This window comes from Ochotona princeps, chromosome 14 (assembly GCF_030435755.1).
Source record: "Ochotona princeps isolate mOchPri1 chromosome 14, mOchPri1.hap1, whole genome shotgun sequence".
NCBI classification, from domain to species: domain Eukaryota; kingdom Metazoa; phylum Chordata; class Mammalia; order Lagomorpha; family Ochotonidae; genus Ochotona; species Ochotona princeps.
In genome coordinates, this window is record NC_080845.1 from 30,041,376 (window position 1) to 30,065,907 (window position 24,532).

General features: G+C 51.1%; 1 protein-coding gene and 1 pseudogene across 3 annotated transcripts; one reads left to right on the plus strand and one right to left on the minus strand.

Moving 5' to 3' along the window:
* Positions 1–805: 805 nt before the first annotated feature.
* Positions 806–1,929, minus strand: LOC101525736 (glyceraldehyde-3-phosphate dehydrogenase-like; annotated as a pseudogene). Its single transcript, XR_192090.2, has one exon. The product of XR_192090.2 is annotated as a glyceraldehyde-3-phosphate dehydrogenase-like (transcript).
* A 3,848-nt stretch (positions 1,930–5,777) lies between these two features.
* Positions 5,778–23,811, plus strand: FBXO10 (F-box protein 10). 2 transcript variants are annotated; one of them, XM_004580972.2, is made up of 10 exons: positions 5,778–6,365; positions 8,714–9,535; positions 12,637–12,786; positions 14,561–14,697; positions 16,759–16,829; positions 17,796–17,948; positions 19,162–19,431; positions 20,062–20,375; positions 21,703–21,884; positions 23,597–23,811. In XM_004580972.2, the coding sequence occupies exons 1-10, from the start codon at positions 5,781–5,783 to the stop codon at positions 23,769–23,771; spliced, it is 2,859 nt and encodes a 952-aa protein (XP_004581029.2). In that variant the 5' UTR covers positions 5,778–5,780; the 3' UTR covers positions 23,772–23,811. The 2 variants fall into 2 exon arrangements, with proteins under 2 accessions (XP_004581029.2, XP_058528225.1); XM_058672242.1 differs by lacking the exon at positions 19,162–19,431.
* The last annotated feature ends 721 nt before the right edge of the window (positions 23,812–24,532 follow it).

Below are 24,532 nucleotides of genomic sequence, written 5' to 3' on the forward strand. Positions count from 1 at the left end.
GCAAGGAGCTGGATCAGAAGTGGAGCAGCCAGGACCAGAACCAACACCCATATGGGATGCTGGTAACACAAGCAGAGGATAGCTTGCTATACCACCATGCTATCCCTATGTTTTTATCTTACTTTTTAAAAAATTCTATGTAGAACCCATTCTCAGACTACTGTGGGAACTCAGAGGAGGCATAAGAAAGGCAAGGGCAGGATGGGGCAAATATCAGACATAAGGTTAGAGAGAGCACTCGAGCTCATTTCTGTTTTGTACTAAGCTTGAGCCTGAAAGACATGGGGAGCCACTGTGGAATTTGAAGGCCACATGTGACATGATGTGATTTGTATTTTAGGAAGAACCCAGTGGCAGCTGTGTCACATGAACTCGATGCGACAGAACTGGCTCTAGGGAGACCAGGGAAGAACCTACTGGAGTAATACAGACTGTAAATGGTAAGGCCAGAAATAACACAGTGACGGGCAGGATGAGGAAAGGACTGCTACAGGAGCTCCTGCAGGTGGAACCCAGGACTCCAGCGCCTGCCTTGGAAAGGAGAGAGGAGAGGAGTCAGGGTTGTCCCTGGATAGCAACTCGGGCAGCTATCTGGAAGGACAGAGATACAGGTGATAGAGTAGTGGGTGGAGAGAGAGATTGTATACTGTTTTCTTTGGTTGGGTTTTGTTTCTTTGCTTATTTGGTTTTTGGGGGGGGAGGTGGTACAAGGTGGACTTTATTGATGGTAGCATGACAAGATAGGGCTCGCGAGGCCCCTCCCCTTCTCCAGGGGATCTGGGATGGAGACTGAAAGGGCAGATTCTCAGTATGGTGAGGACTGAGTGGGAGCAAGGACTCCCCGGCAGCCTTGCTCTTCCTCTGGTGCTCTCGCTGTGGTCCGTGGTGCTGAGGGCTCTTACTCCTTGGAGGCCATGTAGACCATGAAGTCCACCACCCTGTTGCTGTAGCCAAATTTGTTGTCATACCAGGAGATGAACTTGACAAAGTGGTCATTGAGGGCAGTGCCAGCCCCAGCATCAATGGTGGAGGAGTAGGTGTCACTGTTGAAGTCACAGGAGACAACCTGGTCCTCAGTGTAGCCCAGGATGCCCTTCAGGGGGCCCTCAGAAGCCTGCTTCACCACCTTCTTGATGTCATCATACTTAGTAGCTTTCTCCAAATGGCAAGTCAGGTCCACCACAGACACATTGGGAGTGGGCACACAGAAGGCCATGCCGGTGAGTTTCCTGTTCAGCTCAGGGATAACCTTGCCCACGGCCTTGGTGGCACCAGTGGAAGCTGGGATGATGTTCTGGGCAGCCCCATGGCCATCACGCCACAGCTTCCCGGAGGTGCTGTCCACTGTCTTCTGTGTGGTGATGATGATGTGCACTGTGGTCATGAGGCCCTCCACAATGCCAAAGTTGTCGTGGATGACCTTGGCCAGGGAGCCAAGCAGTTGGTGGTGCAGGAGGCATTGCTGACAATCTTGAGGGAGTTGTCATATTTCTCATGGTTCACTCCCACCACAAACATGGGGACGTCAGCAGAGGGAGACAAGATGATGCCCCTTTCGGCCCCACCCTTCAAATGAGCCCAGCCTTCTCCATGGTAGTGAAGACACCGGTGGTCTCCACCACATACTGGGCGCCAGCATCACCCCATTTGATGTTGGTGGGATCTCGCTCCTGGAAGATGGTGATGGCTTTCCCATTGATGACAAGCTTGATGTTCTCAGCCATGACTGTGCCATGGAACTTGCCATGGGTGGAATCATACTGAAACATGCAGACCATGTAGTTGTGGTCAATGAATGGGTCATTGATGGCCACAATGTCTACTTTGCCAGAGTTGAAAGCAGCCCTGGTGACCAGGCACCCAATGTGGCCAAATCCCTTCACGCCAACCTTCACCATCTTGTCTCAGGGATGCACTGCACGAGAGACGTCGGCTGTCTATAGCACCGGGAAAGCAGAGAGCCTTATTTGTTTTGAGATGAAGTTCACATGCAATGAAATGCACAGAACTGAAGTTTATAATCCCGTACTTTTTTGTCACATGCACCTGTGTTACTAATATACCAATCCAGGAACAAAGTCAGTCCTTACCTCACTGGCAAACCCTGTTATCACCTTAGGTTAGTGTGGTCTGTTTTTGAACTTCATCTAAATACAGTTGTGCAAAATGTAGTAGTCTTTATGACTGGCTTTTGAGGCTCCTGCATGTTATGTTTGCAGTCCATCCATGTCTTCAGCTGTATCAACACCTCCTTCCCTTTTGGTGATGCACCACAGTTTGTTTATCCACTCTTGTGTTGATGGACATTTGGGTTGTTTCCAGTTTGTTTTCCTGTTACGAAATAAAGGCTTTTGGTAAACATACATTTTTTTTTAAAGATTTTTTATTGTTATTGGAAAGCCGGAGAGACAGAGAGGAGGAGAGACAGAGAGGAAGATCTTCCATCCGATGTTTCACTCCCCAAGTGAGCTGCAACGGGCCGGTACGCGCCGATCCGATGCCGGGACCAGGAACCTCTTCCGGGTCTCCCACGCGGGTGCAGGGTCCCAAAGCCCCGGGCCGTCCCCGACTGCCCTCCCAGGCCACAAGCAGGGAGCTGGATGGGAAGTAGAGCCGCTGGGATTAGAACCGGCTCCCATATGGGATCCCGGAGCCCTCAAGGTGAGGACTTTAGCCGCTAGGCCACGCCGCCAGGCCCTGTAAACATACATTATCTCTCTTGTGTAATATCTGAAAGTAGAATTCCTGGATCATAGGAATTTATATATATTCAGCTAAAGAAAAAACGGCCAAATAGTTTTTAAAGCAATTCTAGAAATTTGCACTCCTCTAACAGCAATGTATGTAAGTTCTTTATCTTTAGTTTTTTTTTTTTAATTTTAACCATTTGAGTGTGTGAAGTGATATGTTACTGGTTTTAGATAAATTGAACATCTGAAATCTGAAATGCTTTTCAAATTCCGAAATTTTTGACCTCCCACCCCTAACAAAATGCCATAAGAGGACAGTTTCACGCTATGGAACTTTTGTTTCATGCCCAAAGTTAATTAAAATATGGTGTAAAATTATACTCAGACTATGTATATAAGATATATTTGAAACATAAAATTAATTTCATGTTTAGACTTGGGTACCATCTCTAAGATATCTCATTATGTGTATATATATATATATATACTTGAAAATGTAGAAAATGCAAAATCTGAAACATTCCAGGGATTTCAGATAAGGGATGTTCAACCCACAATGAATATGAATAATGCTGAGCCTCGTGGGCTTATTGGGCTCTTGTTTTTTTTCCTTTTGTGAAGTTTCTGTTCTACTTGTTTGCCTATTTTTTAGTGATTTTTTTGTTGTTGTTATTTAGTTTCTGATATTCTGGGTATAGTCTCTTGATATATGCATTGTAAATATGTTCTTCCATTCTAGCTCCTACATTTTTACTTTCCTAATTATATGTGTGTATGTATAACTAAGAAAATATAATGTATAATTGAGAAAATATAATATATAGTTAAGAAAATATAATTGTGTGTGTGTGTGTATACCAAAAGATAGAGATCTCTTCTACCTATTGGTTCAGTCTCAAAATACCTGTAATAGCCAGGGGTGGGCCGGGCCAACACCAGGAGCCTGAATCTCATGCATGAGTGGCAGGGACCCAGGTCATTGATCCATTGCCTGCTGCCTTCCAGTCTGTGCATTCTCAGGAAGCTGGATGGAGGCAGAGCTCAGTCAACTCCAGGATGGTGTATCCCGAGCAGCAACTGACCCACTTACCTACCCATTGATGATATTCTTCGATGAGCAATTTAAATTTGATAAACCAATTTGTTAGTTGTGTTAGTTCTTTTCATGGTTAGTGCTTCATCTTCCCAGAAGTCTTTGCCCATCCTCAGGTTACAAGTATATTTTTCTCTGGTTTCTTCTACAAGCTCAGCAGGCTTAGTTTTATGTTAGGTCTGCAGCCAATCATGAATTTGTCTTTGTGAAAGGTGTGAGATGCAAGTCAAGGTTCACTTTTTTTTTGGATGGCTGTCAAGCTGTACCATGTGTCTGGCAAAGCTTTTGTTGAAAGTTTTTTCTTTACTCATTGAATGGTATTGATCCCTTGTCAAAAATCAGTTGACTGATGGATGTGTGGGTCTGTTTCTGCATTCTATTTTACTTTATACCATTATTAGAATGTCTTGCGTGGACCTGACGGGAGGGCTCAATTGGCTAATCCTCCTCCTTGCAAATGTCAGAATCTCATATGGGGCCAGTTCATGTCCCAGTTGTTCTGTTTCCCATTCAGCTTACAGGCTTACCGGCCACATGAAGTCCGTGAAACAATTAGGTGTGGCCCTGATAGGACAACCACAGACAGAACTCAAAATTTAAGCTGCCACCTGGTGCTTGCCTTTCCATTTCAGGGTGCTGGTTTTGAATCCTGGCTCCTCTGCTTCAGATCCAGCTTCCTTGGGCAGATGATGGCCCAAGTACTTGGACTCCTATCAGCAACATGAAAAACCTGAATGGAGTTTCATTATCCTGTCTTTGGTCTGGCCCAGGCCTGGCTGTTGTGGTCATTTGGGGAGTGAACCAGTGGATGTAAGATCTCTCTTTTTTGCTAGCTCTCACTGGCTTTTGCTCTCACTCTTCCTTTCAAGAATGTAAAGGTAAATATGTAAACATAGTAATAATAGCCTGTGGCAGAATTAGAATCCACAGCCTCAGGACCCATTAGCAGTCTTTCCTGCACTGTCCCACGTGGGAAAGCAGTGGTAATGAATTGATCTGGCAATGAGGAGAGACGGACAGATGGGCGCTCACTGCCTCGGCTTTCATTCCTGTTGCTGTGAAGATGGGATCACTTCCCTGGAAGTGTGGGGGATCCAGAGCTCTGGGATCCTAACAGCATGAAGCTGGTGATCTCTGCATGGGTCTACACTCTCAGTTACAGTTACAAGTCACAAAAGCCCAAATCAAACCAATTTAACCAAAAGATTTATCTGGAGTCCACTGTGTCCCCTCACACACTTAAGGAAGACCCACAGCTGCCAGGTGTCCTTAGGAATCTGGGACCAGAGCCTCCAGGCATAGCCCCACGTACCCACCTTTGTTCATCTCATCATATCTTTATCTGCTTTAACTCTTAAACCCTGAGATTTTCTCTGCTGGACAGGGAACTTGGTTGCCAGCATTCTGGACTCATGTCTTTGCAGTGTCTGACCAAAGAATCAAGTCTGCCCTGCTAATTCTGGATCAAAAATCCCAGGGCAGGGCCCTGTGCGATAGCGTAGCAGTTGTAGTCCTCACCTTTAACAAGCCAAGATCCCATATGGGTGCCAGTTCTAATCCCAGCAGCCCTGGTTCCCATCCAGCTCCCTGCCTGTGGCCTGGGAATGCAGTCAAGGACAGCCCAAAGCTTTGGAACCCTGCGCCTATGTGTGAGACCTGGAAGAAGCTCCTGGCTCCTGGCTTTGGATAGGCTCAGCTCTAGCCATTGCGGCTGCTTGGGGAGTGAACCGTTGAACAGAAGATCTTCCTCTCTGTCTCTCCTCCTCTCTGTATATCTGACTTTCTAATAAAAATAAATAAATCTTTAAAAAAAAATTCCCAGGGCAGGATTCTGAGGGAGGGGTCAGAGTCCTCTGGCGGGGCCCATTTGCTTATTCACCCCTTGGATCAGGAGATGGCAAGGAGGTATTTTGAGAACAGAAACAGTGACCAAAATAAATAAATAAATAATAAAAATAATAACTTTGTTTTGTTATGTATCCATCTCCCAGGTGACCATGGAAGCTGGCGACCTTCCCCTGGAGCTGTGGCGCGTGATCCTAGCCTACCTGCACCTTCCTGAGCTAGGCCGCTGCAGCCTGGTGTGCAGGGCGTGGTACAAACTGATCCTCAGCCTTGACAGTACCCGCTGGCGGCAGCTGTGCCTGGGCTGCACTGAGTGCCGCCACCCCAACTGGCCCAACCAACCACATGTGGAGCCTGAGTCTTGGAGGGAGGCCTTCAAGCAGCATTACCTGGCCTCTAAGACCTGGACCAAGAATGCCCTGGATCTGGAATCATCTGTCTGCTTCTCCCTCTTCCGCCGGAGGAAGGAGCGCCGCACACTGAGCGTTGGGCCAGGCCATGAGTTTGATAGCCTGGGAAGTGCCTTGGCCATGGCCGGCCTGTATGACCGAATCATGCTGTTCCCGGGGGTGTACGAGGAGCCAGGTGAAATCGCTCTCAAGGTGCCTGTGGAGATTGTGGGCCGGGGGAAGTTGGGTGAGGTGGTCCTCCTGGCCAGCATTGAGCAGCACTGCTCGACCACACACCTGTGCAACCTTGTCTTCATGCCGGCCTGGTTCTCACCCATCATGTATAAGGTGAGTGCACCAGACAGGTGGCCTTTGCAGTCCTGCTCCCAGGGGCTGGGCCCCTTTCCAGAAGGTTTGTAATCCTCTTGTGGTTGGAATAGAGTCTGTTGGCTGTCCCTCTACATGCACACCTCTGGGATCTAGAGCAGTTGACAAGTACAGACATCACGATCAAACTTCTGCTTGTTTCCTTGCACACCTGCATTTAAAAAGGAGGCTTGGGCTTGGGTTCAGGATTGCTTCCAAGCTCTTGCCTTCTCAACTGAACCAAATGGAACTGCGGTGGAACAGTTAGGTGGGAGAGCCAAGGGCCAGGATCCTGTGCATGGTGACAGGAAGGAGAGTGTGTCTATGGTTTGGGCAGCATGCCCAGGAAGGGACCCAAGGGAGAGGCCTATGTAAGGTCAAGCAAGGCCAGACCTTTACCAGGGCTAGCCATGTCTCAGGTGACTGAAGAAAGGGTTCAGAAATAATCCAACAACCACCTTCCATGAGCACAGAGCAGAAGATGTGTGCAAAGCAAAGTGCATGTCAAGGGAGTGGCAGTTCCTGGCAGAACACACGACAGCTTATACAGTGCCTGAAAACTGATGGTACTACTTTGATCATGTACCTGGAAATTAGGTACAAAATAGTTAGATCGGGAAGAATTATATTGCCATTGTCACAACCCATAGCCACATAATCCTCAGGTTTGCAATGGTCACTAGGCCACCAGTTGTTTGTGCTACACTCAACATATGCCAGGTAGGTACTGTTCAGCGGCTATCTCCTCCCTGCCTCCAGCTAGGGTTTAAAGGATAACTAAAGGTGGGCATTTAGCCTAGGGGTTAGGACACTCACAACAGAGTGCCTGCATTCAAGCCCCACCCACTCCAGCATCTGTCTTTCCCCTGGGCAGGCTCTGAGAAGCAGCAGTGATGAGTCACATAGCTGGATTCCTTCACAGTGCAGGGGACCTGGATTTGGGTTCCTGTCTCCCAGATTCAGCAGTGGGAGGCAGAGGGACCACGAGGGCATTTGAGGAGTGAACCAACAGAGCAGGGCAACTCCTTTTCTCTATTGTGCTCTCTGCCCCCCCACCCAAAAACAAGTAAAAGGTGACTGAAGGAGTAACAGTGTCGGTATTACTAAATGGGATCCTGAGATACTGCTGTGTTCTGTGTGAAGTTTGTGTGCAGTCCAGAAATAGTTCTCCTGGAATATAGAGCAGCTCACCGGGCTGCTGGTCAGTCTGGCCAGGAGCACAAAGGCACTCAGGTGGATTCCACTGTGGGATTAAACCTCTACCCCAACCTCAGCCTCCTGGGGACCCTCTGCTCCTGTGTACCTGACCGAGGCAGTAGCAGCTGAATTCTCACCAGTGCCAACTTGGTGCTGGGCACCATTTGGTTAGTCAGTAAGCTGCATGCTGCAGACAAGGAAACAGGGGCTTGAAGAGGTGAAGGTGTTTGTCCGAGGCGGGGCTGGAAGCTTTCCAGTGCGGTCAGCTCCCAGAGCCCATGCTCTTAGCCACAGTCCATTCCCTCCTGTCCTCAGTAGAATATCTTGCCTCCTCCATAGCAACATCGCTGCTGTCTTTGATGTGTCCCCACAGCTGCTACACAGACTGGCCTGTGACCAAGCCTCCCCCACTGCCTATCTCAGCCCCTCTTGGCCTGTGCTCTCCTATGCCAGCAGCCAGGCTTCTGTCTGCCTATGCCCTAAGTTCAGAGACCCAGCTCTGGCATACCACTCAAACACCCTCTGCGGCACCAGCAGAGGACACACAGGGCAGACTCCAGAGAGGATGCAGTAGAAGGAACACCAAATGACTGGAGACCTTTCTCATATGACCCAGACACTGAGCTGGGCTATCTCATCTTTCAGAAGGCTGGGTAAAGTTGGGCTCAGATCCCAGGTGGTTCCTGTCCCTTTTTTGATCAGCCTTAGCGAAACCCTTGCCTGCCTCTCCTCCTGTATTACTAGGTGCTGATTCTCCTGTGTCTGCATCCTCCTTCCCATTTTCACCAGGAGCAGAAACAAGGGTGGAAGTCTCACTAAGCATTGCACAGGCATCAGGGAAATTTATCTAAGATGTGAGTCCACAGGCCACAGTATATGAACTTTTGCCATCGCCCATGCCTGTCCCCTGCCCTTGGGATCAGAAAGATGGAAGAGGATAGCTCCAGGCTCCTCGCTCTGATGGAGAGTGGCTCCCCAGTAACTCCTGGGGCCAGCTGACACTGACACCCATGCACTGGTAGCAAGGGGAGGTGATCAGCAGATGCTCCAGCCTTCCAGCTAGCAGCTGGAGTGCCGACCAGCAAAACAAAACTCATCTGTCTTACAGCCTTTTTCTGCTTCTCTTTCCACAGACAACATCTGGTCACGTACAGTTTGACAACTGCAACTTTGAGAATGGGCACGTTCAGGTGCATGGCCCAGGTAGCTGCCAAGTAAAATTTTGCAGCTTCAAAAACACCCATGTCTTTCTGCACAATGTACCTCTTTGTGTCCTGGAAAACTGTGAATTTGTAGGCAGTGAAAACAACTCTGTGACTGTGGAGGGTCACCCCTGTGCAGATAAGAACTGGGCCTACAAGTACCTCCTTGGACTCATTAAGTCCTCTCCCAGTTTCCTGCCCACAAAGGACTCTGACTTCTTAATGTCTGTGGACCTGGAGAGTCGGGACCAGGCTTGGAGCCCAAAGACCTGTGACATTGTTATTGAGGGCAGCCAGAGCCCCACCAGCCCAGCCTCCGGCTCCCCCAAACGTGGTTCCAAGGAGACAGAGGGAGGCGATGATGGGGAAAGGGTGGTCCAGACCCCAGATAGCAGCGATGGAGGCATGAGTCCCAGTGGCGAGGATGAGGACGACGACCAGCTCATGTATAGACTCTCCTACGAGGTACAGGGCCCACGCCCCGTGCTGGGGGGCTCCTTTCTGGGCCCCCCGCTGATGGGAGCATCCATCCAGCTGCCCAGCTGCCTGGTGCTGAACTCCCTGCATCAGGAGCTGCAGAAGGACAAGGAGGCCATGGCACTGGCCAGCTCCGTGCAGGGCTGCCTCATCCGCAAGTGCCTCTTCCACGAGGGGAAGGGAGGTGTCTTCGTCTGCTCCTACGGCCGAGCCAAGATGGAGGGCAACGTCTTCCGGAACCTGACCTATGCAGTGCGGTGTATCCACAACAGCAAGGTTGCTGACCTTTCAAAAGCTCGTTCTGTTGGCTTTGCAGGGAGAGGATTGAGGGAGGCAAGGCTAGAGGCAAGGGAGCCCCTAAGGAGCAGTGGATAATTATGTCCAGAGATGGAGAGGAGGGCACAGGGCAGCCCAGGGAAGCCTCGATTCTGGCCTGTGTGGATGAGGCAGTGGCAGGAATGGGGGAAAGTGGGAGCTGTGGAGAGAAACATTTTGGTGTTCTGTTCTGGGCATGTTGAATCAGAGCTCCTGGGACCTCTAGCAGAGGCATCATTGTTGTGGAGTCAGGGGTCTTGGCAAGCTGTACCTTCACCTGCAAGCTTGGGATCTGTCACTGAGCAGGTGGCAGGTGGTGTCACTGACAAGCATAGATGAAAAGGTGCACAGACGGCTGGAGTGGCACCCTCTCAGACAGCTGCTACTGGGGGCTTCTGACAGGAGTCATGCAGCCAGAAATTCCCAGTGGAAAACTGGTATTCTGATTTTAGATAAAAAAAAATGTTCATAGTATTTTATGAGCACCTAACCTCAGGAACAGTAATTGGCTACATGGCTTTAATGGTGGAGGGAGGCCTGGCATAAAAGCCTTTTGGCTAAATCCTCACCTTGCCTCTGTTGGGATTCCATATGGGTGCTAGTTAATGTTCCGGCTACTCCACTTCCCATCCAGCTCCCTGCTCGTGGCCTGGGAAAGCAGTCGAGGACAGCCCAAGGCCTTGGGACCCTGCACCCATGTGGAAGACACAGAGGAGACTCCTGGCTCTGATTTGGCTCAGCACCAACTGATGCGGCTACTTGGGGGGTGGGTCAGTGGTTGGAGAATCTTTCTTTCTGTTTCTCCTTCTCTTTGTATATCTGCCTTTCCAACGAAAATTTGAAAATAAAGCTTTAAAAAAAACATGGTAGAGAAAGCTGTGGATAGAGGTGCTAAGGTTCAGGGCCCCGGTCCAGGTACCTATCTGTACTCTGTAGGGTATCCCCAGTGGGCTGAGGCTGGCAGAAGGAGCCTGATTGCTTGGGCTCCTATGATGTCTTCTCTTCTTTATGTGTTGGGATTTTTTTTTTTTTTTAGCTGGGAGGCAGACATCTTGTATAGGACAATAGAGTCTAGGATATAAATGATATTCACAGTTGGAAATGGACAGACTTGCTCCTTGTCAGGCCTCGGGGTCAGCACAGTCTGGAATGGGGCTGGTGAGAATGTCACCTTCAGTGTCCTGCAGGCTCCAGGTTTCACCAACATTGTGCTGTGATTTTTGATTTTTGACCTTTGTCCTGCCCTTTCACCTGCCCCACAGAGGGTCCTGCCTTTGCTGTTCCTTCCTGCCCCATGACTTATTTCTCTGCACTTAAAGCCGGGGGCCTGGCGACAGGGTGTCTGGTGTCCTGGTCCTTAGTCAAAGCAGGGAAGGTGTGCATGAGTCTTATGAGTGGGGCTTGTCAGTGGTCCTGCCTCCACCTACTCCCTGACTCTGGGGAGCTCTGATGATGTGGGCCTGAGACGTACCATGTCCTTGGGGGCTGCAGGCTCTGCTGCCTTCGCCACAGCTGCTTTATACTTATTCTTTAGGCAGCTTAGGGGAGAAGAATCCCATAGAGATCTACTGCCTTTCTCAGGGGGACTGCCAGACCTTTTCCACAAGCCAACAAGTCTCTGTCCTCCCTCCTTGCTGGGCAGGTGCTTCCCCAGCTCCCGTGCTTTTACACCCATCACAGATGACCCACCATGTCAGTGGGGCTCTTCTCACTGCAGATGTGGCACCCACATCTGTTCAGCCAGCGCATGCTCCCTCTGTGTTTCCCTGAGAGCGTCTGTCCCTCTATGGATTTCAGGTCAACTCTGGGATGGGTTCCAGGAAGGTTGTAGTTGCATATGATGGCTTCTGCTTTCACACTGTAAGTGTGGGAATAGTGTTTTTCCAGCTTTCTCCACCGTTAGCAGGTCTGAGACCTTGAGATTGCGCTTTTGTTTTCCTTTACGGTTCCCAGAATTTTATCCTAATGCAGGTTTGTCATTTATTAGTAATACACAGTTTATCCTAGTAGAGTATGTGTGTGTGAGAGAAAATATACCATTATTTAAAACATTATAAACATATCCCAGGTTTTTGGTATACTTACCAAATGCAAAGTGTTCAGTCCCCCAGCATCTGCAGGGCATTGGTTTCAGGGAACTGAAGACAAAAAAAAATCTGTGGATGTGCAAGTCCTGGCATATAACGTGCTGTTGTGTTTGCACATAGCCTATGCGTATCCTATACTATACTTTAAATCCTCTCGAGATTACTTACACCTAATACTATATAATTTATATAAATAATTGCTTCATACACTGTGTTGTTGAAGCAGTAATGCCAAGGGGGACAATGTCCATGTCTAGCACAGGCAAGTACTTTCTGTCTGTGATTGGTTGAATCTGTGGATACAAAAGCTGCAGGTGCAGATGGCTGCGTGGAGTTAGAAGCATGTTGTCTTGATAAGGGGGGGGGGTGTGCTTGGTTATATTGCCTTGTTTGAAGGAGGCTTCTGTGCCCATATTTCTAATTGTCTGTGGTTTGAAGCCCCAGTGGCTTTTCCACCCCAGATAACATAGAGTAAGGGTAAACAAACTGTGTTTGGTCCACAGGTGGGGGAGGTGCTCAGTGCTTGCTCAGGCAGGTGCATTTTAGTGAAGGTGCAGGTGGCAGTGCTGGCCCTGGAACTGGAGTCCATGGAAGGTAGCTATGTGTCTGCAGAGCCCTGGGGAAGGCACTGTGCAACTCAGTGCCTGCAACTGACTACCACTAAATCCCTTCTTGTGCAAGTGTGCTTGCTGTCCACCTTCTGGAGATGCTGCTTGTGAGTTCTGCCAGGGACCTGTACCTAGCTTGGATCCAGGTTTTAGTACAGAACCAATGTGCAACTGGTAGCAAGCCTGCAGGGCAGAGTCAGGCAGGGCACAGAGCTTGAGGTGTCCCAGAAGCTGGTATGGGGAGGAGCTGGGTGTTCTTTCTGCATGAAGGGACAGGCCAGGTGGGAAGGAGAGGACACGGTACTTCCTCAGTGGTTTCTGCACTGGTCTTTGTGACAGATGCCTCTGGCTTCTACTCTCCGCACAGATCGTGATGCTGAGGAACTGCATTCACCGCTGCCTCGCCTCAGGCATCTTTCTGCGCCTGGAGGGCGGCGGCTTGATCGCAGCCAACAACATCTCACACAATGGTGAAGCCGGCGTGGACATCCGCAAGAGGTCCAACCCCCTCATCCTGGTAGGTCCCCCGCTTTGCTGACCTCATCATGGGGAGTGCTGCCCTCTGGATTGGTGTGAAGTGGCCACTGCCCTGTGTCTCCTGCTTTCTCCGTGTGCTGAAAGGGTCTTTCTCCAGCCTCCGTGCTGTGGTTGGCTTTGAGTTTGTCCACCTTAAAAAGATACTTAAGTCCAAATCCAGAAACAAAAACAACCTAGCAAGTTAGTTTACCCTTTTCTGTGAAGAGAGCATTTAGGACGTTTGGTTCTAAAATTCCTATTCACAGGCATTGTGAGCTTTGCCTATTGAGTGTGAAAAACTGCTTCAAATCCTAGAATATCTGAGCAATGTCATGAGAGACCAGCCTATTGTCCACTCCTGCTTTTCCGGAGAGATAGATTTCCTAGCAACTGGGAACCATGACAGACATTATACGAGCTTAGAAAAACAATCAACACCCTTAACACAGAATGTGCATGGAATGCCAGCTACACTCCCCTGCCCATCGTAGATACTGAAGTATTGTCTCACCCTTACATAACAGCCTCTGAAGTAGGACCATTAGCCCCATTTTGTAGGTAAAGATGTCAAAGCAGGGAAGAGGAGAAGGACCTTGCCTGGAGTCACAGAACAAGTTACTGAGCTGGGCTTTGATTCCAGCTAGTCTGTCCTGGAGTTGCTGTTCTTCATTCTTTTTAAATCTAGTCTGCCGTGGAAATGCAGAGAAAGGAGAATCCCCAACCATAGTTAAAGACACACCCATTCGCCATCCTCTGCCAGATCCTCCCCTTGCTGTGTTTCTGCCATGTTGACATGTGGCCTTGGCCTGAGAAACTTGTCCCTGTTGCCAAGAAAGGAATCTGCCCTCCCTGGACAGAGGGACGAATGGGAGCAGGCCAGCTGAGCAGGCAGAGCTTGGGGATGGAGGAGCACACTGCAGTCTGGCCTTGTGAAGGGGTGTGCCATTCCCTGGACCAGGAGACAGAAAACTAGGTTTTAGATGTTGTTTTGCCACAAATGAATAACATAAATCTGGACTGTTCCCGTTTACATGAAGAAGTATTAGAAATTGTTTTGGGGTCTTCTCTAATTCTATACCCTCTGTGACCTTCTGCCCTGTAGGACAACTAAGCCCCAAACAGCTGCATCCTCCTGCTGGCCCTTCCAGTTTGAGAAGTGACCAGAAACCAGTGGCTCCCTCTGGATATGTCCCCATCTTGGACTATCCTCTGCCAACTTTGTGTCGTACTGGAGTGGGCTCTGGGAACCTGGGGGATGGGGCCTGGCTAGATGGCGTGTGTTCGGGTAATGTAGAGCAAGGGTGAGGAACATCCAGTCTGTGGACCATAGAAGACCTGTGAAATCATTTGCCTTGCCAAGGCAACCACAGGCAGGGCTTGAAATTCAGTAAATCTATAGCAAGGCTGATTTTTATGTTGGTCTTTTTGTAAGGCCCACAAATGACATTAGAAGGCCAGAAACCTTGAGCAGACTGCCTTACAGATGAAGTGCAGAAACTCTGGGCAGCAGGTGCCTGAATAGCCCATCCCAAGAGGCTAGGCACGAAAACTCCCATCTTCACGTTGTCTCCATGTGCACCTGTGTGGGAAGGGCAGGGTTAGGGCAGGGTTGGGGCAGGTGTATCCCCTCAGTCATGGCCAGGGTCCTCCAGTGACAGGCTTCTCTCCATTCTGTTCATCCTTGCGCCCGGCAGCCATGAGGTCAGTGGCTGAACAACCTGTGGCTCTCTGGCACATCTGATGTGTGTTCTGTGACATTGCACTTTTACTTGCAGTGTAACCAGATCCACCATGGCCTTCGCTCTGGCATTGTCGTCCTTGGCAATGGGAAAGGCATCATCCGGAGTAATCGGATCTTTTCAAATAAGGAGGCCGGCATTTATATCCTGTACCACGGAAATCCAGTTGTGAGGTATGTGCTGCTCGCCATCCTCTGCCAGACCCTCCCCTTGCTGTGTTTCTGCCATGCAGCTGGTGGTTGACATGTGGCCTTGGCCTGGGAAACTCCCCAGGCTATCTCGTTTGGCAGTGGTCCCTTCTCTATTCTGTCACCTCTGTTTCCCCACTCCCTGTCTTTCCTCTGTGTGAAAAACATCATTTTTCACCGAAACAGCTGTATTCCTGCAAGCAGAGAAACACTTGACACAGCTGCCTTGGTGCTCATGTCTGTTGGCCATGTGTCAGCATTCCATTCAGCAGACCCAAGGGGTCACAGACAAGGACCGGGTCTGTGAAGAGCCTCTGTGGGAACCTTCCCTGGTCTGGACAGTGACAGCCAACTGCTGGTTACCTGCTGGGATGCCCTGCAAAGCTCAGCTCCTGGGGCTCCATCTGGCCTCAGAATGAAAGCATGCTGTGACAAGTTGGTGATGGGAGGCAGAACTGGAAGGGCAGCAGCAGTATTAAGATCCTGTACTTACTATTCCATTAGAGGATGGAACAGACAGGCAGGCGCCATCCCGATGCTCCCAGGAGAGGGAAAGCATCCTTCTGACTGGGTGGATCTGGAAAGGCTTTATTTAGGAGGTAGCATTGGAGTCACTCTTCAATCCATGGGTGGAACTTGGAATCCCACAGAGCTGAGTGGGGGTAGGTGGTCATTTCTAGGAAGGCAGGCCATGTGAGCAAAGGTACAGAGCCCAGGGGGTTCCAGGTCAGCAAACAGTCCCCTGTGGCAGACTGGAAAGAAATGTGTGTCCTTTCAATATGCTCAGTGGCCATTGTTGTTTGTAAGATGTATTTATTTATTTGTTCACTTATCTGGAAGGCAGAAAGGGAGTTGTGTCCACTGGGTTACTTCCCAAATGGCTACAATAGCCAGGTCTGGGCCAGGCTGGAGCCAGGAGTCAAGAACTTCACCTGAGTCTTCTATGTGGATGCAAAGACCCAAGCGCTTGGCCATTTTCCACTGCCTTACCAAATGCATTAGCAAGGAACTGAGTCAGAAGCAGAGGCAGAACTTGATCCCAGACAGCCCAGTAACAGGTGCTGGCATCACAAAGGGCAACTGAACTAACACACTGAAGCCCCACAGCACTGTTGTGAAGAACTCACTGCCCACTCCACCTTCATGTGGCAGTGAGGGTAGTGTGCGTCTCAGAACTGGCACATGCTACACATCTTCCCCATAAGATTTCACAGGTAATTTGGCAGCATTTTAAACCCCCCTTTCATAATCTGCTATTCTGCTTCTAAGTGTAAACAGAAGGTAAGGGAAGCAGTGACTGTAGACTACAAACGGGAGCCTGTACCTCCAATACAGGCAGAGTCTAATTCCTCCCCAAGCCCATCCCTCTTCAGCGAGCTTAACACAGCCTCCTGGAAGGTCTGTGGCACAGAGACGTCCCTGTGACTTGGGCACTGTGAAAGCATCAAGTAAAACTTGGGCTTAGGGTCAAATGTCACCTAGTGGGTTAAGCTGCTGCTAGGAATGCCCACATCTGGTGTTGGAGTGCTGGTCTGAGTCCCAGGTACTCTCCTTTCATTAAGGCATCCGAGAGGCAGGTGACTCAGGTACTAGAGACTGCCTCGAACAGGGAAGACCTGGATGGAGTCCCAGCTCCTTCCTGGCTTCAGCCTGCTCCACACCTGGATGCTGTGAGCATTTGGGGAGTGAACCGGAGAATGGACGGTCTCTTTCTGTCTCCCTCCCTCCATTCTTCTTTCTTCTCCTCTCCCTCCCATTTCATGAAGTAGATGGAAATAAATAAATATTAAGCCTACTTTATAAAAGCAGCAAGAGGAACCACAGAAAACTGGCTCTCATGTGTTTTGATAGCATAGTGTGTGTTTACTTTTGGTCACCATGACCCAGAGGTGATGACAAATTTCTGAATGCCTGGCTTGTAAGTCTTTGGGCAGCGCTTTAGGTATGTATCTGTGGCCTCGGCCTTAGGGAGGCCCATAGAAGGCGGCGGTCGCCTTAAACTGGCACCCTGGGCTCAACTCTTCCTCCTGTCCTTGTCTGTTTCAGTGGGAACCACATCTTCAAGGGCCGTGCTGCAGGCATAGCAGTGAACGAGAATGGCAAAGGCCTCATCACAGGTACAGGGTGGGCGGGGAGTGGGGCCTCTGCCAGCCAAGGCAGCCTGTGGGCAGGCCAGTGTCACCCAAGGGTCTCACCCTGCCCCTTCTCCCCACAGACTCTGTTCTCGTTCTCCTACCTCTGGGCTGGTCCTTGAGGATGCTGGTAAGAGGACCATGCATAGGGCCAGTTTCCACCCTTTACCAGGCCCAGAACTGATGGCATTTGCAACAGCTCAGAAGCATTGATGCCACACCACCTGGCTGAATGCCACACTTCTGCTTTGCCTATGCTTGCTCATCAGCTTAAGGGTCACATCCTAGGGGACGTCTCCTCTGACCTCCCATGCACATGGACTCCCTCACTCATCTTCCTCAGCTTATTAATCTGTCTTGCCCACTGCCTCTGTTTCAATGCTGAGATTCTTCAGACTCAGAATCAAGTCTGTCTGGTCCATTGGTGGAGCCTCAACCTTGGGTGTGAGAGAATCTGTAAACCCCATGTCCAGCCTTGCTCAGACACTCACTGAGCACATCCATAGTGGCCAGTGCTTATGGGATGGGAGGGCTGGGGTGCAGCAGCATTAAAAGGCAGTCTCAAGGGTTCTCAGGAAGCCTGCACAGCCTGGCGTAGCAATGTCCAGGACCACTCTTGTCTCTGGCCCACTCTTGCAGGCTGGTGGCTCTCAGGAGAGGGGAGAAGAGCACAGAATTGCCAAGGCACAGGGCTGACGCCAAGGCAGGCAGGCTAGCATCTGCGCCAGTGCATGATGGAGGACTGGACTCTGCCTCTCGGGGCTCAGGAGCCAGGTGGTTTCTGAACACCAGTGCTGTGGGCCCCTGAGGACAGTGGCCCTCAGGGAGTGAGAGGCTGTCAGGCCACAGACACAGGCACACTGCGTGGTAGTCACCACTGGCCTGGCCTTCCTCCTACCTGTTCACACCTCATCTTGTCTGTTGACCCCTTCTCTGCCTCTCTCTCTACAGAAAATGTCATCCGTGAGAACAAGTGGGGTGGCGTGGACATCCGCCGTGGAGGCATCCCCGTGCTCAGGAGCAACCTCATCTGCTTAGGCTACTCAGATGGCGTGGTCGTGGGGGATGAGGGCAAGGGCCTGATAGAAGGAAACACCATCTATGGTGAGTGGGCACTCCCCAGGAGAGGGGCGGGCAGCTCAGTGAGAGTCACTGACTTCCTGGGACCTCAGGGAGCTCCTCGCAAGGTCACGGTCACACAGGCATTCACCCTTGTAATCCATCTGACTCCAAGGTTCAACAGAGCTGAGAACAGCAAACAGGCAGGGTCTGGGATCATGGCAAGGACAGGCTGCCTCAGGCTCTGACCCTATGCCCCTGAATCCCTCCCTGTGATCCAGAGAACTAAAAACATGAGACGACTTCCAAAAGTTCTTGGAAAACACACACTATATAAAAAAAACAACTATGCATGTATTTCAGATTTTTTTTTTTGCACCAGAAAACCTTTTTTAAAGATTTCTTTGTTTCTATTAGAAAGGCAAATCCACAGAAAGAAGCAGAGACACAGAGAAAGATCTTCCATGTGCTGGTTTACTCCCTAAGTGGCTGCACAATAGCCAGAGATGAGCCAATCTGAAGCCAGGAACCAGGATCTTCTTCTGGGTCTCCCATGCAAGTGCAGGGTCCCAAGGCCTTGGATCATCCTCTCAGGGAACTGGAAGGGAAGTGGAGCAGCTGGGCCAAGAGCTCGCTCCCATGTGGGTGGGATTCTAGCACCTGCAAGGCGAGGATTTAACCACTGGGTCCCAAGATTTATTTTTTTAATTCCATTTTCCCTGAGCTTTATTATACCTTCATATACCAGAAAACCCCTGAAGGCTATTTTCACCCTATTACTTCGGGAGGCTTCTATCCTTCTGGATGGCACCCTGTGACACTTATTCAGAGCACCTGTCTGTGTTTTCACACGCAGTTCTCAACCTGCCTTCAACTTGAAGGTAGCTCTTAGCCCTGTCTGAAAGGCCAGGAAAAGGGCACAGAGAGGTCTGGTGACCTGGTTAGGGTCATGGCTTGGAAGGGGTCAGGTTGGAATTCAGGGAAAGCTGCCTCATGTGCGGGGAGGGGTTAGTGCCTGCTTGGCTGCACAGGCTTGTGAGGCTCTGACCTCAGGTGTGGCTTTGACAGTTGTTGGAGCTCCACCTCCCCCTGTGGGCTGACCCTATCTTATCCCCCTGTTGCATGGAGGAGAAGCTTATGTCCAGAGCCATGACCATCAACCAGACAGGGCTACTGTCTCCCAGGCCAGTGCCTGTTGTGGAGATACTGGGTGCTGCCTCACTGAGTGTGTCAGTGACACACTCTTTCACTGTCCCAGCTAACAAGGGCTGTGGCGTGTGGATGATGTCGTCTAGCCTGCCTCACATCACAAGCAACCACATCAGCTACAATGGTCTGTATGGGGTGGAGGTGTTTAGCCAAAAGGATGGCTCCAGAGAGTTCCCGGGAGGCCACGGAGCCCAGGAGAACTTCAATGAGGACGGAGATGCCATCCTCTGGGACACGGAGCTGGAGAAGGATGATGACCCGCTGCGCCAGCCCGTCACTGTGGCTCTTGTGGAGTCCAACAGTATTAATCATAACGGAGGTGAGTGCCCCGCTCAAGACCCTTCCCTGGCTCCTCACATCCTCAGGGAGTGAGCTGCACAGCCGCAGTTGCTGCAGAGGCCTGCACCCCACCCCGCTCTGGCCATCCTGCTTTCCTTGCAAGTCCACACTCCAGTCCTGCTGACTGTACCATCTCCTGTGCACACACTGTGTCTAAGCACACACAACCCCAACCGCTGTTTCTCCTCTCCAGACCTTGTGTCTTCTTGTGCGCACACATGGCTTCTCTTCATAATAGAAATTACAGAGTGTCACTTACAATGACAATTTCCTGCAGTGGCATGGAGACAGACTCTAGCTCAGTAATGGGAAGGAGACAAAACAGGTCTGCCCTCTGGCAGGTAGAACTGGTACCATCTCTGGGGGGAGTGGGCAGCTCCCATCATGGGGGCTGCAGAGCAGGGGTGATAGTGTTGAAAGACCCCAGGACTCTGAGCCCCTGGGGTCCTCTCCCCTTCTGCTCCTGGCTGTCCCCTGCTATTGGCCACCAACTTGGAAGGTACACACTCAGGGCTCAGATGTCGGCGTGTGCTTCAAGGAAGGCTTTCCTGACTGAACTGACTGGGGGCCCCCTCTTCCTCTCCCTGCTCCCCATCCCCTCTGCCCACAGCTTCGGGACTCCACGTCCAGAGCAACGAAGCCCTGCACATCACTGCCAATGTAATCCATGCCAACGGGGACCGAGGCATCACTGTAGCCCAGAGCATCCAGCTCACCCGTGTGGCCAACAACAGCATCTCCTGCAACCGCCAGAGTGGGGTCAAGGTTGAGGCCCAGTGCAAGGTGGAACTCCGGGGCAATGGCATCTATGACAACAGAGGTCATGGCATCATCACCAAGGGTGACAGCACTGTCGTCATCGAAAACGATATCATTGGTAACCGGGGCAGCGGGCTGCAGCTGCTGCCCAGGTCTGACACCAAGGTGAGGGTGTGCATGCACGTGCGTGTGTGTGTGTGTGTGGTACCACCACTGCACAGCCAAGAGTAGACCCGCAAGCACTCAGCACTACAGGGGACACCTGCCCTTCTGCCTGTGGGGCTTCCCATGGGAGAAGACGTGGGAGCTGGGCCCTGGCTAGTACGTAGAATTCGCCTACCGGCAGCCGAGGGGAAGGGTGTCACCTCCTATGTGCATGGTGTGGGAGGCCTCCCAAGGCACCTTGCTAGTCTCAGGTAAGGGTCCGAACTGCATCAGCTCTCCTTCTACCTGGGGCCTGGCAGCTAGAGGGTGTTTCCCGAGGAGAGTGAGCCTCCAGTGGGGCCTCTGCCCACTCTTCCGTGTGTGTGGGGACCCCCTTCCCCATCTTCTGCCGGAGTCCCACAGGTCTTCCCAGGATTGGGGTGCCTGCGCCCCATTGAGTGCTTTCTGCCATGCTCTGTGTCCATCCCTCCACCTGTCTGCCTCACTCTCAGCACTGTGAACTCTGAGCTCCTTATGCAGAACTGCCCCTGCTCTTTCACCGCTTTGCCAAGCAGATTGGCCCTGCACGTGCACAGCTGCGACCCCAGAGGCTTTTTTCAGCATCACGAGTCAGAAACTTGGGCAAGGAACAGAGTACCTGACCTCACACCTGAACACTGTGGGGACAGGAGCGAGGGCTGTGCTGTTGCCTCCATTGCGTTTCAGCAGGCCTGGCTTTGGCACCGCCTTCCTCTCTGCCAGCCCTTTCAAGTGGCTGCTTCCTGCCATCACTCTCCATTGCTCTGCACTTGATGAACTCCTTCAGCTAACCATGACCTCCTCCCAGAAACTTCCCTGGTTCCCCCATGCTGGTCTGGACACCTTTCCTTAAGCTCCAATGGCTCCAGGCTGACCTACCCAGCATGTTCTTCCTTTTTCAAAAAAAAATGTGTTTATTATTTGAAAGAGTTACAGAGAGGGAAAGAGAGAGAGATCTTCATCCACCATTTACTTCTCAAATGGCTGCAAAGTCAGGCCAAAACCAGAACCCAGGCAGTTCATCCAAGACCCTCATGTGGGTGCAGGAGTCCAAGCACTTGGGCCATCTTCCACTGCTTTCCCAGGGCTTCAGCAGGGAGCTCGATTGGAAGTAAAGCAGTCAGGACTTGAACTGGTGCCCATGTGGAAGCCAGCTTCACAGGTGGTAACTTTACCTGCTGTGGCACAGTGTTGGTCCCCCTGCGTTGCATATTCTTATCCCCTCAGTTTTATAGTTTATAATATAAATGCCTGACTCTCCACCAGCCTGAGCCCCTGAGGTAAGACAGGTTCTGGCTTCCTCTCCCAGGTGATAAAGAACCGGATCCATTCATTCCGAGCCTACGGCATCGCAGTGCGGGGCCGCTCCAAGGCCCTGGTGCAGGACAACATCATCTTTCAGGGCAAGAGCAGCAAGACCATCTTTCAGCAGATTGCAAACAACCGAGAGTGCATCATGCAGAACAACAAGTTCCTGGTCTTCAAGAAAAAGTAAGTGCCCAGGACTGCCTGAATCAGTCTCCTAGCACCATACAGGTCACAGGGGCAGTCAGTCTCAGGCCGAGTTCTCAGGGCTGCCTCACTCCTGGCAGTCTTGCCCACTTTGGGCTCTGTCCAGGGAAAGACCTGGCTGAGGACCCGCCTGACTTCCCAGGAGGGAACAAACTTCTTAAGGATCAGAATATTTAGTTTTCATGTTTGCCAAGTGCTGGCTGGCTAACTTGGGGTAACTTACTTACCCTCAGTCTCAGTAAAATGTACTTGCTACTATTACTAGAGTAGTTATAACTATTGCCACCAATTTAGGATAAAGTAAGGCCCTTGCTCTTCCTGCTGCACTCGTGTTAGTACCTCTGCCTCAGTGTTCCCAGTAATCACTCCCAGAGCCCTTTTTTTCCACCCATGTTCCCCACTGGATGGCATCCCTATCCCTTGGCCATAGAGCCCTACCACCTCTTTCACTGGCACCTAAGCTCACTCAGCTACCAGGTCCTCTTGATTCTGCTTTTGCAGAATTCTTGGATTTGCTTTCTCCTTTTCAACCTCTGCCAGCCTGATTCAAGTCTCAGTGCCCCTCACCATGACCCATGAACTGAATTATCCTGTTGATTGGCTGGTGTGAAGAGGATGCCGACAACCCCACCCACCTTTGTTTGCCATCACAGCAGACTCCTGCCTGGTGCTCTTGCCCATAGGCTGCCACCTAGCCCACTCTATCCTGCTTATTCTGCCAGGTTCAGCTTTCCAAATGAGTGCTGTGGGAGTGGGCACATGGTTTTAAGTTGTCACAGCTAGGTACTCAGCTTCCAACCCAGCTTCCTGCTAAAGCATCCTAGTGGCAGCAGATGGTGGCTTAAGTATTTAAATTGGTGTTTTGTGTATACAGCACGCTAAGTTAAATCCTCACCCTGCCTGTGCTAGAATCCCATATTGGTGCTGGTTCCTGTCCCAACTGCTCCACTTCCTATCCAGCTTTCTGCTTGTGGTCTAGGAATGTAGTAGAGGACAGCCCAAAGCGTTGGGACCCTGCACCTGTGTGGGAAACCTAGAAGAAGTTCCTGGTTCCTGATTAGCTTAGCTCCAGCTGTTGCAGCCACTTGGAGAGCCAGCAGATGGAAGACTTCTCTCTGTAAATCTGATCTGCCTTTGCACATTTTTTTAAACTATAAAGATATTTTTAATTGGAAGGGCAGATTTACAGAGAAGGGACAGAAAGATCCTTTATCTGCTAGTTCATTCCCCAAGTGGCCACAATGGCCAGCCAGTCCGAAGCTAGGAACCAGGAGCTTGTTCTGGGTCTCCCATGCAGGTACAGGGTCCCACAGCTTTGGTCCATCCTCTCCTGCTTTCCCAGGCCATAAGCTGGGAGCTGGATGGGAAATGGAGCAGCCAGGACATGAACAGACCATATGGGATCCTGGTACATGCAAGGCAAGGATTTAGCAACTAAGCTATCACACTGGGCCCTAGCCAGATTCTTATTCGTATTTAAAGAGGGGAGAGTGGAGGTCCACTAATGAAGGCAGGGCAGAGCTGGCATGCAGTACTGGTCCCTCACCACATGTACCCCTCAGTGGCTGGGGAGGCCAGCCCTGCACCATGTCAGCAGTCAGCCCAGTGATCTGCAGCAAAGGCCTGGCAGCATGGACCTTTAGCACAAGCCCCAGGCCTTGCAGTTCCTGACTCTCAGGTTGCACCTGCAGGTCTGACACATGGCACCTGGTAAACCCACCAGCTCGGCCTCACCTTGATCATCCCCTCAGAGGTCCCTCTGCAGTCCCCGGAGGGCAGAAGGTCACAGCCATGGCAACCAGGATCACGGCACGCGTGGAAGGCAGCTACCACAACAACCGCAGCATCTTCTGCACCATCCTGTAAGCATGCACAGCTGCCTCAGGCTCCCAAGAGCCAGAGGTGATGGATAGACTTCCGGATGAAAATCACACTACAGAAGACTACAGCGCCTTCCCCCACCCCCTGAAAACACAGAACCCAGGCTTCCTGGGCCTGTGCACGGTACTGCACCCTTAGCTGCACAGCCCTCGGGAGGATGGAGCTTGGAAACGCCTCGGGGAGGAGAAGCGGCAGGAGCTGGGGGTTTTTAGCTCCTGTACACTTTTTTTTATTGTTCTTTTATTTGTATGTTTCTTCCCGTGCGCTTTTTTTGTTGTTGTTCTGTTTGTTTCTTCACACTTCTGTAGATACCCAAGAGCTGGGAGTCTCAGCAGTGTATCGGGCTTTTGAGTCGTGGGGAATCCCACGTGACTCACACCAAGCCAGGCCTCTTCTCAGGGAGAACAGGTTCACCGCTGAGGGAGGCAGGACTCCAGAGGGGTGTCCTCTCCCCTAGACCTGCCTACCCCTCCCTTGGTCCTGCAGGGCCCCAGCGCCCCCTCCTGGCTGCTCCTAGAGGCTACAGCAGTAAGCTGGTTTACTTAGCACACAGGTCCTTAGACTTGGACTTGTGAGGGAGGCACCTCAGACAGGCAGCCCCACTGTGCAGGCAGGGGCCAGGCAAGGGTGCATAAGGCAGCGCTCCTGTCCTCAAAAAGCCCCCAGCCAGGGGGACATTAGCACAGTGCCTGCCCGCAAGGGAGGATCCAAATCCCCAGTGAGGGCTCCAGGCAGGTGCCTGGAGC

Excerpts from the sequence above, each read along its gene's own strand:
- FBXO10 (XM_004580972.2), top strand. The coding sequence starts at position 5,781 with ATGGAAGCTGGCGACCTTCCCCTGGAGCTGTGGCGCGTGATCCTAGCC. Across the intron at positions 20,376-21,702 it reads TGCCCAGGTCTGACACCAAG|GTGATAAAGAACCGGATCCA; the intron begins GTGAGGGTGTGC and ends TTCCTCTCCCAG. Across the intron at positions 21,885-23,596 it reads TTCCTGGTCTTCAAGAAAAA|GTCTGACACATGGCACCTGG; the intron begins GTAAGTGCCCAG and ends TTGCACCTGCAG.